Below are 17,350 nucleotides of genomic sequence, written 5' to 3'. Positions count from 1 at the left end.
CTCTTAGTGCAATAAATTCACCAACTGATAGAAATACCTAGAGCCAGACTTAAATTCAGCCCTGAAGGATGAAAAGAAAAATGATCTTTCCATATTTCCCTAACTTCTGTGGCAGAAGCAATTCTGCAACCTTAACTACAATTTATTTCCCAGTATTTTCTGGGGCTACAGTAAAGGCCAATAGCTTAAGCCAAAAGTACACTCACAAGTAGGTACAGGAAAATGTCACCCTCAGTAAAAGTGGTCAAGGGCAGGCAGAAAGAGTATCTATGGACAGAAAGCCATTTGTCAGAGGACAGAAAGAAAAGGGAGAAAGATAGTGACATGAATAAATAAGAAACAAGTCGAGACATTCAGGTTAACTTCCATGTGTTAGAGTCCTCCCTTGAGAAAAGCATACAGTATGACCAAGAGACCATCAGAACTTTAGGTTAATAGAGAGAGTGAAGGATGGGGCATTCTAAACTCACCAACACCCCTTAAAACAAATCCTTCCCCAAACTACAGCCATCCTTTGTTTCCATTAGCCCATGAAAACTTTTCGGAATAAGTCATGAGCTTCAAGTCAAAGAAGTAAAAGCAACTTCCAGGAGTCCAATGAATAATGATAAGGAAATCTATAAAAGTTAAAGCAATCTGCATGAGATTCACTTCCTGTCCTAAGCCAGGCGTACCCTAGGTTCTAGAACCTGAAAGGTAGATGGGATGTGCAGGAGAAAAGAAGCCACAATGAGAACTATAATAAAAGGGCCCAGAAGCACAAGAAAAAACAAACCTGCCAGTGAGAACCGCAGAAATGTTTCATTACTACAGCTGGAATGAAGAAGGGCAGGAGAAAGTCTACCAGGCAGGCCAAACAAGCAAAATGGCTTTGTAAACATGACACAGAACACCAGGCAAGGGGGCAGTGCAAGGACTCCCCAGTTGACAAGGATATAAATGCCTGTGGGGACAAAGAAATGCAGAACATGGTTTAAACACTTGGCTTAAGTTTAAGACTCCCAATCTTCGAATTCATGTGAAAGTCTAAAGGATATGAGACCTACCCATAGCTGCCAAAGATGCTGAACAGTTTAGATGTGGTGTCCCCCAAGAGCTCACTTGTGAGATAATGCCAGGAGGTCTGGAGGAGAAAAGATTGGGTCGATTGGGTCGTAACCTTAACACAATCAGTGAATTGACCCCCTGATGGGATTAACTAGATAGGGGCCAGAGGCAGGTGGGGTGTGTCTGCAGTGTTAGACACGCAAAGAAAAGACCACTGACTCCAATTAAAATCAAAGTAAAGCAAGCTTATTATTTCAACCGGCTGGGCTGCCTCTCCCAACAAAAACCAAGGGAGCCAAAGACAGCTTTCTTGCAGCTCAGCTTTATAACCCAGAAAGTTACACAAAGTGGGGCTACAGATAATAAAACTCTGATGAGCATAATACAAAGACTAGTTTATATTTTTGCTGGCCCCAACATCAGAATTTATGAAGGTCGTTAGAGCTTCAGAGAGGGCTGTTATCTAGTCAGGAAAAGCCAGGCAGGTTCAAGGCACGGGCAGGCATTCCAAGCAGTTTAGAATTTGCAGTAATTTATTATAGCAAAGCTGAAATTAGCTTTTTATGTCTTTGTGGCAAGATGGCTCCCAATTTTAAGAGGGAATCAGACTGTTTATCATGGAGGAGGTGAGAATTAGGGGCACAGCAAGGGGTATAAATTCTGTATCTCGAGTTCAAAGTGGCTGTCTGTCTCTGTCTCTGTCTCTGTCTCTCTCTCTCTCTCTTTCTGGTTTCTGATCATCATGTGACCTGGTTCCCTTTTTACCACTCTCTTCTGCCATGATATACTGCCTCATTTCAAGGCCCAAGGAATGGAGCCTGCTGTCTATGGATTGAGACCGCTGAAACCGTAAGCCTATAAATAAACCTTTCCTCCTCTACAGTTGTTCTTGTCCAGCTCCTTTCATCACAGCAGCACAAAAGCTGACTGAAACAGAAATTGGTACCAGGAATGGGGTCATTGCTGTGACTAACCTGACCATGTGGTTCATAAGCATTTTGAGCTTTCTGGAATTGGTGGAAGGAATTCTGAGATGTTTAGCAGTGCAGGCTGGAAATGCTTTAGGTTGTTACAAGCCATGCTTAATGGCTGATTCTGGTGGGAGCTCAGAAGACCGGAATGCCAATAGAACTCTGGACAGTGAAATCAGGGCTCAAGATGGTTTAGAGGAAAAGGAGAACACTCTTCTTAACTGGACTAGAGGCCACTCACATTATGTTCTGAGTGAGAAACTGTCTGTATTTTGCCCATGTCCTGAGACTTTCTGTGAGGCTGACTTTAAAAGCAATGGACTTCTTAATATGGCAGAAAAATTTCTAGGCAGCATAGCATTCAAGAGGCATGGAAATTGCTGGTGACTTTTAGCCAGATTTATTGTGAAATTCAGGAGCAGAAAGCAGAGCATACTGGGAAAACCTGAACTTGAAAGGCAGGAGTAAAACTGAGGCTAAGGAATTTATAGTTGTTAAAGTAACAATACTAAGCAAATGCTAAAGACTCTATCTAGAGACAAAGAGAAAAATGGTTTGAGGGCATCTCAGGAGCTGAAAAGACCACACCCATCTCAGGCTCAATGCAGTTAAAGTAAAAATTCTCTTGAAATGACCAGTGGGGCATCCTTCCTATACTAGAGGAAGGTTTTCCAAAATACTTTGTCACCCTGACCCTCAGAGACTACTGCAGCCAAGGAACCTGGAGGCTTTAATCCTATTTGAGATGATGGCAGACCTCTGTGTAAACCATAAGGTGCTGGTTCTGCAGAAATGCAGGATGCTGGAGTTAGGGGGTCATGGAGGCTTCCAAAGGAAGGCCTGGGAGGCCAGGCAAAGCACAGCAGGATCAGACTAAGAAGGCAAAGTGTGGAGATATGAGGGGGAAGATGAAGCTGCTGTGAGGCCCCTCAAGATTAAGAAATTCCAGTTACATGGGACATCATTCTAGGGAAACTGCAAGAATTAAGCAAAGACAAGCCAACAGAAAGGCCGCTTGGGCTGGAACCAACAAGGCCAAGAGGGCAGATCCACACAAGCCCTTTGGAGAGAACATCATGATGTTATATACTTAAGATGACAGACAAAGAACTATAGGACTTGTTTGCCCAGCCAGATTTCAGTCCTGCTTTGGTTCTGAAGCCAAAATTAGACAGGCAGTCAGTATAGATAGGTAAATAAAGTTGGGTAGGATCAAGGAGACCAATTTTGAGTTAATCTCCAAGGCAAGTTGGGAGACTATCCCCTGAGGGATTGAAAAGTTAATTCCTTCAGAGCCCTTCCTCCACCCTTATCAAGAACCTGCCCCTGCTACAACCTGTTGCCAAGGTAACCTGTCCTAAGAATTGCCTCCCTACAGGGAGCTCTAAGGTTGTTAATTCGTCCTGAGGCCCATCCCACCAAGCATTCCTGGGCCTAGTCAGGGAGACAGGACCCAGGAAGGAGAAAGATAAGGAGGAAAGGCAGGAGAACAAAGGAAGCCTAGGACATATAAAAAGGGCAGAACACCTCCCTTCTGGGGATACCAGGTTACGAGCTATGGCCCCCTTCTCCTTCCCAGGAGGGGAGAAATCTATGTTAACCTTTTTAAATAAACCCTGCTTTGTATGCTTGCCTGGGTGTGCTTCTCTAATGTTCAAATTTCAAGGTGGGGAAGCAGGACTCGTCACCATAGGGCGGTATCAGTTCCATCCCTTCTTTTTATGCTTCTATATCTTGAATATTCATAACTCATTTTTTTTTATTTTTACAGGAACTTATGATGCAGGCTTGCCCTGAGCCTCAGGAAATTTTGAACATGAACTTTTGGGTACTCCTGAAAATTTTGAGACTATGGGGACTCTTAGAAATGGACTAAACATAGAGCTAGGGATAGAGCTCAGTTGGCAGAGTGCTTGCCTTGCATGCACAAGGCCCTGAGTTCAATCCCCAATCCCCAGCACCATTAAAAAAAAAAAAAAAAAAAAAAAGGAAAGAAAGAAAGAAAAGAAAAGAAAAGAAAAGGACTAAACATATTTTGTATTTTGAGATGGCCATGAGATTTTGAGGGCCAGGGTGGAATGTTATGGTTTGAATACAAGGTGTACTCCAAGAGCTCACATCATTTCTCAGATCATAGCCTTTATATAATTGGTGAATTAATTCCTGATGGGATTAACTGGGTAAGGGCCAGAGGCGGGTGAGGTGTGGCTGGAGGAAGTGGTTCTTTGGGGGCATACCTTTGGGATATATATTTTGTATCTGAAGAGCAGAGTCTCTGCTTCCTGATCATCATGTGAGCTGGTTCCTTCTTGCCCTCTCTTCCATCATGATGTCCTGCTCACTTCAAGCCCTGAGGAATGGCACCTTCTGTCTATGGATTTAGGGGGTCATGGAGGCTATGAAACCCAGAGTTTTTAAATAAACCTTTCCTCCTCTGTAGTTGTTCTGGTTGGATCCTTTTACCGCAGTGGCAAAAAGGCTAATAACTAAAACAAATACCCACACTCACAGCCCAGAAGATAGCCACAAATCAGACACAAGGAAAAAAAGAACAGTTCAAGAGATGAAAGAGAACAAACTAAATAACATGACATAAGGAATAATGTATAGTATTTTGAAAATTTTCTAATTAGAATCCTCGAAAATATTCAAGCAGCCATTTACATCCACACACACAGTGGCCTTTAAAATATTAAAAAACAAATAAGCTCTCAAAATTATGATTGCCAATTGATTCACTAAAGAGAAACAAAGAGGAGAAATTTATCTAGAACATTGTCTTTTTTCACCAAAAACAGAAAAAATAGAAGAAAAAAATGGAAAAATATTAACCCAGGAAATTCAAACCTCTCTTTCAGAAAAAGAAAGAAAATGGAATCAACTGCTGAAGAAATAACAATTATCTAGAAGAAAAACACAAATCTCCACACTGATGCCAAATAGAAAATACCTCCACCTACAAGGGACCCGAAAGATTCTAAGTTTCTAGAGGAAAAAAATTATTCAAATGCAAAAAAAAAGTAATAATACAACCTCAGGCCTCAGTCCAGGGATGGTGGCAGGCCTATATAATCCCAGCAACTTGAGAGACTGAGACAGAAGGACCAAAAGTTCAAGGCTAGCCTCAGCAATTTAGGGAGGCCCTAAACAGCTTAGTGAAACTCTGTCTCAAAAAATAATAAGGGTTGGGGATATAGCTCAGTGTTAAAGTGATCCTGTGTTAAATTTCCAGTACACACTCAAAAAATAAAATTAAAAAGAAAAAAGAAATGGCATCAGGCTTCTCTAATATGCCTTCAAAATTTTGTTAAGCTTATTTTCATCTTCTGCCATGATGTCCCGTCCCACCTAGAGTCTGTTAAAGCATTTAATCCAGAGTTAGAATAAAGACATTGTAAAACATATAAATCTGTGTGCACACCCTCCAAGAGTCAAAGAAGCTGTCCCTTATAAGACCATGCCTCTCCAGTTGTCAATTCTCCATTAGTGGCCAAAGGAAGCCCTTGCACCCGGGTCTTCAGATCATTCAAGAGTGAAGGGACAGCCTCAAACACTAATCTGATGGAGTCAGTGAGAGAGGCCACACACTGCATCCAAGATTACCCTCACCATGCCTCCTGTCCATCAGCAAGATAACTCTCTAGACCTCCTGATTCCCATCAAGAATCAGGTTAATCCAAGATCCACCCCAACCCTCCTGTCACTGTCTCCCTACCAACATCAGTGGAAGAGGGAGTCTATGATGTCGTTCACTGATCCATTTCAGTTCCTACAACAAGCCCAGGACCCATAAAACTGTACATCTCCCTTTCCTCTCCATCAAACAGAACCCTTCCACTGTGCCTTCTGGACCAGCAAGGTCTGTTATTTCTGAGTCTCTTCCTCACATTCCTTTGGCTTTACTGCCTTAATGGAAGCAGGGATATCCCAGGAGGTCAGTGCTTTCCCTGAGCTCTGTCCAAAGGGCCACTGTTCCTCCTGCAACCCTGGCATCACTGGGCATGGAGATGGAATGCATGTGCCTTCCTTGCCCCTCATTACCACCTCCAGGTAACTCTCCCAGAGCTTCACAGCTTTGAGTCCCCTGCCACTCCTCATGTCACCTGCCTCTAGTACCAAAACTCTATAATCCTCTGACCCACCTGTGCCTCCAACCCTTCCCCACCACCACCACAAGCCATGTTTCCTCACCCTCTGCTACGGACTCCTCCTCCCTAACCTGAATCCCATGGCCATCACACATCCTCAGCTCTCCTCTCTCATCGCCTTCATCAAACCACAGCTTGGTTAAATCAACTCTCACCTACTCCTCACCTGCACCTCTGCAGCTCAATGTGCAATCACACTGGTGATTCCTGACATAAGCCCTCAAATGAGCCCTCAATGCTGTCCAACTCTTTTCTTTACTACCATAGGATTATTTTACTTCTTTTTTTCTTTTTCCAAACCACCAACTGCTCTTTTTCTACCCTCACTCCGACTTGATGACCACATTTCCTACTTCACTGGGCTAGCTTTTAACCTGAGGCTCTGAAGAGGGAATGCACAGATTCCTACCACCAGGTGCACCAGAGAGCACATAGGAGCTGTCCATGGTCCAGCCATCTAAAGCTACTCCCTCCGGGGCACTCCAGACACAGCTGTGACTCATTTACTCTTTCTACATAATGAAGTTTTACCTTTCCCGGAGATCATTCCTATTATCACGCAAACATGCAGTAATGTCTCCTGCCTCAAAAAAGGCAAAAGGTCTCCTGACCCACTACATCCAACAGCCACCACAGACCCATTTTTCTCCTCCTTTGCAGCAAGATGCCATGTGCTGTCCTTGGCCTCTAAATCAACCTTCCATTCTCTTAAACTCATGCTCAGCAGGCTACTGTGCCTCTCTCTATGTCCATCAAACTGCTTGTGAAGGTTACTGATGGCCTAACCTATGATAATCCTGGTGGGTGATTCTTTTTTTCCCCCCCTTTTCTGGTGGTCAATTCTTCCTCGTGTTTTATTTGATAGTTTCTTGTGTTTTCAATTGCAGGGGGTTTTTTCCCTATCTTTTTGGGATTTTTATTTTTGAGATGTTGCCCAGGCTGGCCTCAAATCCTAGGCTCAAGTGATCCTCCTACCTCCACTCCTGAGTAGCTGGGATTACAGGTGTGTACCACTACACCCACTATATACCTACATGTTTTTGACACAGATTTGAAGACTGTTTTCTTCCTGCCTCTGATCACTAATTCTTAGTCTTTGTCTCTCCCTCTTGTCCCCATTTTCTCAATGCTGAAGTACCTAAAGACATGCCCAGTGCATTTCTCTCTTCTCCATCTCCCCCTCTCCTTGAAAGCCAGCCTCCTTGGTGGTCTTCCTGCTCCCATCTCACCACTATGGTCTATTCCCCACACAGTAACCAGATGAGAAACCATTTTCTTTTCAAAGGTAATTTGAATGAGACCCCTAATGGTTTCTCATTTCACTTAGGGTCAGAATCAGGGTCCTGCTCACCTGCCTTGGCCCCTGCTGCCCTGTGAACACAATGGGTGTGCTCCAACCTCAGTGTCTTCAGGTAACCCTTTGCTGAGGTCCTCTTCTTTCCCCTAGTGTCCATGGAGCGAACATTCTCCCTTGAGTTCTGGCTCACATCTTATGTCCTCAAGGAGACCCATACTGACAATGCCTTTGGCCTTTCCAAAACCCTCCTTATCATGATTTAATTTCCTCTAGCACATTTTCCTTCTAATATACCATGAAACTGGCATATTTTTATAATTTCCATTAAACATCTGTTTTGTTCATTGGTACTTCCTAATGATAGAATAGTGCATACTAGGCAATCAATCAAAAATACACAGGGAGTAAAAAAAACGTACAAGGAGTTGATATCTTTAACATACAGAAAGTCAGGCTACCAATAGGTAATTCACAACTGACACGTAAGTAATGAATGTTAAAGTATGTTCAGTCCTGTAAATACTCAAATATGAATTTAAAACACAGAAAATCTTAAGATTATAATACCGCAACCAAGAAGTAACTTCCATTTACATTTTGATTTTATGGACTGACAGACTTTCTTCCATGCATATGGGCACATGTATAAATTATTTTTATCTCTAAAATCAAAGATTAAAAATAATATTAACAAATGTTGGGTGGGGCTCATACAAATAGGCATTCTCATATACATCTAGTGAGCAGGTAAACTGGTACAAGCTTTCTAAAGAGTAATGTGTTGATAACAATCTTTACAATGAAAACACTTTTAACTCAGCAATTTAAATCCTACAAATTTATCTTAATAATGTCCTAAGTGTGCAAAATGTATGTATAAAAGTATATGTTTAAAGAAGTCCATTATAGGGCTGGGGATGTAGCTCGGTGACAGAGAACTAGAGTGCTTTCCTAGCATGTGCAAGGCCTTGGATTGAAACCCCACTACTGCCAAAAGAATTCATTACTTTTAATAGTAGCAAAACTATAATTTTCTAAATGCCCACAACAGACTTGAGTACACAGTCATAAACACTATAACAGATTTATATTAATTATAATAAAAAGATGAACAAAATATATTAATTTTTAAAAGTTAAAAACAATAATTTAATCTTATTTTGTAAGAAATTTTTAAATACAAATATGCACAGAGAAAATAGTCTTGAAGACTATAAGTGATAATGTAATCAGTGGCTATTCTCTAATTAACAGGATTACAGGAGTTTTTCTGTCTAACAGTTCTGTGTACTTTCTATTTTATTCCCAATGAATATATATTACTTTTAGAATCAGAAAAAATGTTTTTCAAAAGGCCAAAAATATAATTAAAACACATGAAAAAAACTCTTAAAAATGGTTATAATTAATCAGAGGCACAATTATACTTACATTTTTAAAAATTTTTTTTTGGTACAGGGGATTAAATCTAGGTGTGCTTTACCACTGAGCCATATCCCCAGACCTTTTTTTTTTTTTTTTTTTTTGAGATGGCATCTCTTCTACATTGCCCAGACTGATCTCAAACTTGTAATCCTCCTGCCTCAACCTCCCAAGTAGCACAGGTGCATACCACGATACCCAGTTATACTTACATTTTCCATAGAGTAAGACCAACGTCTAATGTAGTGAAAGGTAATAAAGATATGAACTTACTCATCATCCCGGAAGCTAAGCTGTAACCTCTCTCTTGGTGTAGCATCACTCTGGCAACTGGGAGATGATGAAGATGGAACAGAAAACCTCCCATCTACTAAGTAGGATGTCTGGATATCAGGATACCTACACAAATTTGTTAAGAATTAAATTAGATACATTTAAAATTCACCATGACATAGTGCTACATGACAGTAAAACCAACCACCACCAAAACCATAATCCTCTGTGAAAAGCACCAGAAACCTGTGGATCTGCACTGGGATATTCATCTGTATCAATAACTGAGTTGGCTCCTCATTCTACAGATAGCTGTACAATCGAGTGTGTCATCCTTACTTTCCTAAATAAATCTCTGTGCCTCAATTAAAAATTAAAAACAAAAATACAGACACAGAAATCTTTTTTTATAATTATTTTTTAATTGTAGTTGGACACAATACCTTTATTTTTATTTATTTTTATGTGGTGCTGAGGATTGAACCCAAGGCCTCGCACATGCCAGGTGAGCACTCTACCACGCTGAGCCACAACCCCAGCCCCAGTCACAGAAATCTTAATGCTACATCATGTACAACCATAAGAATGGGATTCTAATAAGTTATAGTCCATGTATGTACACTATGTCAAAATATACTCTGTCACGTATATCTAAAAAGAACACACTGGGCTGGAGATGTAGCCCAGTGGTAGAGCTCTTGCCCAGCATGTGGGAGATACTAGGTTCAATCCTCGGCACCGCATAAATATAATACATTAAAAAAAATAAAGGTATTAAAATTTTTTAAAAAGAACAAATTCAAAAAAAGAATCAGATTAAGAAAACAGAAAAAAGAAATCTTAATGCTAAGTTTTTAGAGAGTTTATCTAACCCTGTTGGCTAGTTTGAGAGGAGATGAAAGAGTGGTCAGTTAAACATGGACAAGCTTTATATGTTACTAAAGATCCTACATGTAATGATACATGTCCATTCCAGCTGGCTCTGGAATGGACACCTAAACTAAGCTGGACCAGCAATTCACAAAATGCAATTCACAGGTGCCTTTTCAGTTTGTGTTGCAGTATTCTGCAACACTATTCTGCAACATGGAACAGGAAAGCAGTGAATTGAGAGAAAGAATAGCAAAAAACAGAGTTTCAGAGAGAGAAGCACACAGAGAAGTGGAATGACAGAATCCAAGTCTTAGCACTTCCTGGACCCTGACTCACATCCCTTCAGGAAAAACAGTTCTTCTGTGTATTAGTATGTTATAGACCTGAAGAAAATATATGTTCAGATAAATCTTACCTGTTATCAGTGCTGGTTCTATTCCGAGCAAGCGTGGAAACAGCAACAGGCAAGCCGAGATTTGAAGTAAGAGTGACATTTTCCAAAATCCCACTATTACCAAGCAATGAATTTGTTAAAAAGCTTGGAAATGACTCTTCTGCTATACCTCGAAAATCATCCATCTCACTGCAACAACAAAAGCATTTTTATAAATCAAGTATTACTATAAAACTTTTTCTAATGATGAAGAGTACAAGTCCCATAAATCTTAGAAAAGTAATACCCTTAGAAAATGATGTTTTTGCAACATCGCTAAAAAGGAATACTATTCTGAGGTTGAGTAAGACTCAGAATATCATGCTACTTTAGAGCTCAGAATATACACATCAGACATTAAACTTATCTTCTTAACACAGTAGTGAAAATACAGGAGTTTAAAGTACCATTGGCTTGGTATGGCCAGGAACATGAATTACCACAAACTTATCTAATAAAGAAAGCAAGGATCAGGCATAATACAGATGGCATACATAGATGATTATAGGGTGTGTTTAAAAGTCTAGGGCTGGGGTTGTGGATCAGTTGTAGAGCGCTTGCCTCACATGCTTGGGACACTGGGTTCAATTCCTCAGCACCACATAAATAAACAAAATAAAGGTACTATTGTCCATTTACAACTAAAGAAATATAAAACTAAAAATTTTTTTAAAAAAAGATTAAAAGTCTGGCAGTGGGCCAGGCACAGTGGGAAACACCTGTAATCCCAGCAGCTTGGAAGGCTGAGGCAAGAGGATCAGGAGTTCAAAGCCAGCCTCAGCAAAGGCGAGGTGCTAAGCAACACAATGAGACTCTGTCTCTAAATAAAATACAAAATAAGGCTGAGGATGTGACTCAGTGGTTCAGTGCACCTGAGTTCAACCCCCGGTACTAAAAAAAAAAAAAAAATCTGGCAGTAGACTGAGATCATAGCTTAGAGGGTAGAGTGCTTGTCTAGCATGTTTGAGGTCCTGGGTTCTATTCATAGCACCACAAAGAAAAAAAGAAAAAAAAAAGTTTGGCAATTTTATAGTCATTTTTAAATAGAATAGACAAATTCAAACAACAAAAGCAAAACTCTAGTTTCAGAAAATACTTTCTAGGTTTTTGTATTTTGGTGCTGGGGAATGAACCTAGAGCCTTGAGTGTGCTAGGCACACACACTACCACTGAACAATACCCATGCTCAGAGTATACAGTTTAAACAGCAAACCCATTCAAAGAAAAATTTCAGTTAAATAAAGTACAACTGGAACATGAATATAGTAAAGTGACCAAGAAGTGGTAAACAAATGATCAAGTCTGGAAAACACTGACATAAAATTTATACCATCAATAGAGAATCTACAAGTTTACGTTGGCCCTTGGTTCAACTTGACCCTGATCACAGTACTCAGGAGATGCTACTCAAATTCTTCTCCCAAATTTCTTCATAGCTAGTGTCTTCCTTTCATCTCAACTTAAATGTCACCTTCTAAGAAAGGTTCTCCCTTATCATTAAGTCAAATGTAACCCCACAGCCTATCACATCCATTCTACACTTACCACTACTGATTTTTTTATGTCTGTCTTCTTCCACTGAAACCAATGCCATCTGAGTGCAGGGGCCTGCCTATCTGTCCATCACGATTACCCAATGTCTAGAACAAAACCTAGCAAACAGTAGCTACTCAATAAATATTTGTAAACTGAAAGAGGGGCAACATTCTTGGCATTTGCCTCATCTTTGACTTTAATACCTGTATATTTAGAAGGTCCATTTCTTGGGAAATTGTCTTTTTTGTTCAAACATATTTCCAGAATCTAATATACAAGCTGGGAATACAAGTTGATATTCCATGTCTACTTTATTATCAAATTATGTGCTTTATATTTTATAATTTTCCTAATCCTTTTGTCAAGTTTATAAAGTGGCCATTATCCCTACTATCAAGGAAACAAGAGAGAGAATCTAGATACTTTTCCAAGTTATAGGGTGCAAGTGAGACAGCAGGGGGATTCCCACTAAGTAAGTCTGGTCCTAGAGTGTTCTTTCCTCCATATTAATGCCACCTCCCTCATCTTCAAATCACCTTCAGCCAGGACCTCTATCCTAAGATCTAGATCCTGATTTCCAAATGGCTCTATGACAACTATACCTTATCCCTGAATGTCCCTCAGGTAATGCAAAGCCAACAAATACAAAACCAAACTAGTACCTTTCCTCCACCAACCCCTCCAGTTATCTTCAGTCTTGACGTCATCCTTATTCACTGCCTATTACCAAAACACCTAGGACCATTCTGATCTCTCCTGCTCTCAATGAGTTATCAGTTTATAATAGTTCTAACTTCAAATACATCTCTGGAGCTGAGGCCCACTGCTACATTCCCCATGCTTGCTACTTCTTACTTCAAAATTATTGCACAAGACTCCCAAGTAGCCTGCCCAAGTCCAGTTTTATAATTACTAAGATATTCATTCATTTCTAAACATACAAACTACTTAAAATATATAGTGAGGGCTGGGATTGTGGCTCAGTGGTACAGCACTTGGTAAGCACATGTGAGGCACTGGGTCTGATTCTCAGCACCACATACAAAAATAAATAAAGTTATTTAAAATATATATATATATATATACACACACACACACACACACACACACACACACACAGAACTCTTTAATGGTTATCTCTACATAGAAGGGGTCAGATCCAAGGAAACTTCTGTTATTACTCAAAGATCACACATGCAACAATCATTATCAAGCAAAAACCACTGTACTTGGGATCAGGAATGCAAAATTAAATATGGTGGCCTCCTCAGGGAGCTGATAATCCCTGTCAAAGAATAGACAGCTAAGTGCTTCAGCAGAGATTTGCTATGGAAACACAACCCATTAAGAAATTCCTCAAGATGGGCTGTGGATGTGGCTCAAGTGGTAGCCCGCTCCCCTGGACTGCGTGAGGCCCAGGTTCGATCCTCAGCACCACATACAAACAAAGATGTTGTGTTCACCAAAATCTAAAAAAAAAAAATAAATATTAAAATTCTCTCTCTCTCTCTCTCTCAAAAAAAAAAAAAAAAAAAATTCCTCAAGATGTAATCTAGTACCTGTCTGTCTTGTTTCCAGAAAGGATTATACTGTTCTAGACCATTCATGAACAAACCCACATTCCTAAAGCTTTCCTAGAGGGAAAAATTCCCTAACTTCCCTCTGCATTGCATTATTCACACTTCCTTCACCATTTAAAGTGAACACACTGATATCTTTTCCTCTGCAATATCTGAAACAAGTAGCCATCTTCACCATTTCACATATGGCTTTACTAGCATTAAATCAGTTTAATATTATTTCTGGATACATAAAAGGTCATTTTCTGCAGTCTTTAGCTGTAGATCAACATATCCAATTGAACATGTTTAAAAGTGCATGCTGTGGAACCCAAAACCTAGTCAAATTTCCCAACATTCATCATTTACTCTTGGCACCTTGAAGATAAAATTCAGAATTAGCTAAACATTTAATATGTTACTTTTCAAAGCTTACCTCAAACTTCGCCAGTAATATTGAAATCTGGAGAAAAAGTTGATTTTCCAGCAGATAAAACTCCAGTAGAATGACTTCAAAGTGGTAACCACAGATGGAAACACTGTCATATACACAGCTGTCCTCCAAACGACAGCATGGAGAGGAACCTCATGCTTTACTAAACAACGTCTGAAATGAAGAGCAACGCAAAAACACATTGATATTAAACATTATCTAATTCAACGTTCTGTTCCTAAGAAAATCATAGGTAAGAAATGGAAGGTTTTAGGAATGAAGGTGCACACAGAAGCCTAAGGGAGTGACTGAGTGACTGGGTATACCAACAGAACCCTCGACGTGAACGACGTTACCACCCGGGTCAGTTTAGACAGAAAGAAGCCAGAACCGCCACCACAATGCCCACGAAGGCAGAGGCCCTGCAGGCAACTCCAGAACAAGGCGTCTGTCCTTCCGCAGCTACCAGACACCAAACGAGGGGTGGGGAAGCAAGGGCGCCACCCACCAGAAGCCTACCTCAAGGCCCAGAATCCCGCTCGCCCTCCCGCAGTGGCCTCGCAGGGCCCGAGCAGCCCGGGGGCCGCGGCCCGCCCGCCTCCGGGCCAACCGTCGCCACCCCCAGCCCCGAATCGAGCTGCCGCCCCGGGCGTGGGTGCACGCTAGACACCGCCCCTACTCACCCAGCCCACCCCCAAGGCTCCGGGAGCAGTCACTGCTGCAAAGACGCCCACGGAGGGAAGGCGCGTCCAGCGGCACCGCCAGTGCGCGTGCGCATGTGCGTACCGCCCCCAGCCGGCCTTACCGTGGGCCCTCGGGTTTACGTGAGTTCGCGTCAGAAGGCGAAGGGCGGGGGCGCAGAGTCGGCCTTGGATTGGGTGGCGCGGGGTGACAGCGCGGCTGGAGCCGCTGATTGGAGGGGCCCGCGCGCCCTGGGTTTGAAGCTGCGCGGCCGCGGCCGCCGGGTAGCGGAGTTGGGGTGCCGCCCCTGACGCCCTGGCCTGCTTGGAAGCGGAGCTCACCGCGCTCACTTTGGAACCCCAGGACACTGGCTTTCGCCCCCGCGAATGATATCCTCCCGTCCTTAGCAGCCGCGGACCTTTCCTACCACCTCTTGGCAGGCGCTGAAATGTGGCAGTTTGCTTTCAGTCATTCAGACCAAAAAGGTCTTGCGAACCTTTCATTCAAAATTTATCGCAAAAGGTTTTCATACAGTCCTTTACCTCAAAATTTCTTCCATATAGTGTCAGGTAAAAGAGGTCCCTCTTTCCCAAAGCTAATTCCTTAACTTCATTCAGCAGTTACTGGATATTTTTTAAAGATGCACTTGGGAGACATGAAGAGGGGAAAACACCGAGTTGAATTTAAACTTGGTTTAAACTTGATCCATTCATTTGATTAATTTGTTTCCTCAAAAAAAAATTGCCTAGTTATTAATCCTGTTTACCCTTTCTACTGGTTCCCTTCTCTATGAAAAATGCTGCTCCTCTCTATACATACACACACCTTCCATTATTCTGCTTTATGGCCTCTTTGCACCTCTCTTGATCTCTCCTCTTAAAACCCTCCAGACCTAGTAGCATCTTCTGAGTACTGTGATCAGGGTCAAGTTGAACCAAGGGCCAACGTAAACTTGTAGGTTCTCTATTGATGGTATAAATTTTATGACAGTGTTTTCCAGACTTGGTCATTTGTTTACCACTTCTTGGTCACTTTGCTATATTCATGATTTTCTAGTGACAAAGAGATCTGCAGGCAGTAAAGCCAAGCTGGCTCTCCCTTGTTTCATCCTAGCTTTGTACCTTGGATGAGTAGCAATAAGCCCAGTTTTCTCATCTGTAAAAGCATATTTAGATGACTGGCCCCAGAGGCTTGCTGTGAGGATATAAAGCAGTTAACTCATGTAAAGTATCTAGGAAAGAATTGGTACACAACAGTACTCAACAAACATTAGCCATCATCTTACACCTCAATATCTAACCTTCTTGCCCACTGAAAATGAGGAATAGAACTCTTGACTCCAAATCTCCTTAGACATTTAGTAGGGCCAACACAGGCCCCACCACATAGTAACGGATGCCTCAAAGTCAAACATCTCCCATAGCTTCTTTACCAAGGGCTCTAAATGTTACGCCTCAGCCACAAATATTCAAAACCTTCCACAATGAATGATTCCAGATTAATCTCCCACTGGCTCCTTAAATGTTCTCTGCTCTTCCATCAGACTTTTACCTATTTCCTAAGCACTTTACCCTGTTTCACCTTCCTCCACCTCAACTCCACCTGTTGAAATCCCACATCCCTTCCAAATCTTGCCAGCTCAGTTAAGTAAATGCCAACTATACAGTTTCTACCTTTCTTACAAAGCAGAACCCATTTCCTTTTATAAACTGGAAATGCCTTCTCCCACCAGAATGTATGCAGACTACTTTTCTATTTCTTGTATGTCTTATGGTGTTTTGCACATAGTAAGTGCCCAGTATGCACTAAATTGGAGAATGGTCTCAACTCTTTGTCACTCCAACCCCAGTTAACTCCAAAATGATGGAAACCTCAAAGACATGAATTATTAATTCTGAGCTAGATCCATCCTTAAACTGGAGTCTTTGCTTTGATCCGACATAATCTAAAAGTCCTTTAACAAAAGGAAAACCATCAAGAATTATTTGAAAAGGATTTCTTTTTACACTGGAATGCTAACTTTACACACAAAACATCTAATTAAAAAACAAAATTCATATATTCCTTAAACTAAATGTAGTATATATTCTATCTGCTCTCTATCCTATGAACGTTAAAAACCTGAGGCTGGGGCTGGGGCTGGGGCTGTGGCTCAGCGGCAGAGCGCTCATCTAGCACATATGAGACACTGGGTTCGATCCTCAGCACCACATAAAAATAAATAAAATAAAGGTATTGTGTCCAACTACAACTAAAAAATAAAAATATTTTTAAAAAAAACTATGAGGCTGGATGCGGTGGCACATGCCTGTAATCTCAGTAACTTAGAGAGTTGAGGCAAGAGGACTGCAAGTTATAGGCCAGGGTCAGCAACTTAGCCATATTTGAAATACTATTCAAGATACATCTCCTTTTAGCCCTGAAGGTTAAATTCTTGCCAGATCCTAAGAAATGTGAACCTATAAGAATATTACTAGCCTCATAGTTTTAATCACTTCACCATATTATCAAGTGTATTCTAATCTCTAACTTTAAAATATTTTAGAAAATAATCTGTTCCAATGTTGAATAAACAAGTTAGTGATAATCAACATCTCTCAGTTCTAGATTTAATTTTCATGTTGTCATCCTAATCCCTTTATTTTCCTTTTGTTTGGATTTTTTGGTTTCTGTGACG

General features: G+C 41.1%; 1 protein-coding gene across 1 annotated transcript in view; it reads right to left on the bottom strand.

Annotated features, from left to right (window-relative positions):
* Cep192 (centrosomal protein 192) overlaps positions 1 to 14,746 on the bottom strand; it is a 111,004-nt gene extending 96,258 nt beyond the window's left edge. Inside the window, exons 1-4 of the mRNA XM_026401973.2 lie at positions 14,676 to 14,746; positions 13,996 to 14,166; positions 10,447 to 10,614; positions 9,159 to 9,284 (exon numbers count right to left, since the gene is read on the bottom strand). Of these exons, the coding sequence (XP_026257758.2) occupies positions 9,159 to 9,284; positions 10,447 to 10,614; positions 13,996 to 14,105 (404 nt within the window). The 5' untranslated portion in view covers positions 14,106 to 14,166; positions 14,676 to 14,746. The remainder of the gene's footprint in view (positions 1 to 9,158; positions 9,285 to 10,446; positions 10,615 to 13,995; positions 14,167 to 14,675) is intronic.
* Positions 14,747 to 17,350: the final 2,604 nt, after the last annotated feature.

Source organism: Urocitellus parryii, chromosome 13, assembly GCF_045843805.1.
Source record: "Urocitellus parryii isolate mUroPar1 chromosome 13, mUroPar1.hap1, whole genome shotgun sequence".
NCBI lineage: Eukaryota > Metazoa > Chordata > Mammalia > Rodentia > Sciuridae > Urocitellus > Urocitellus parryii.
The sequence above is the reverse complement of the archived record's forward strand: the minus strand, read 5'-3'. Positions and strand labels throughout refer to the sequence as shown.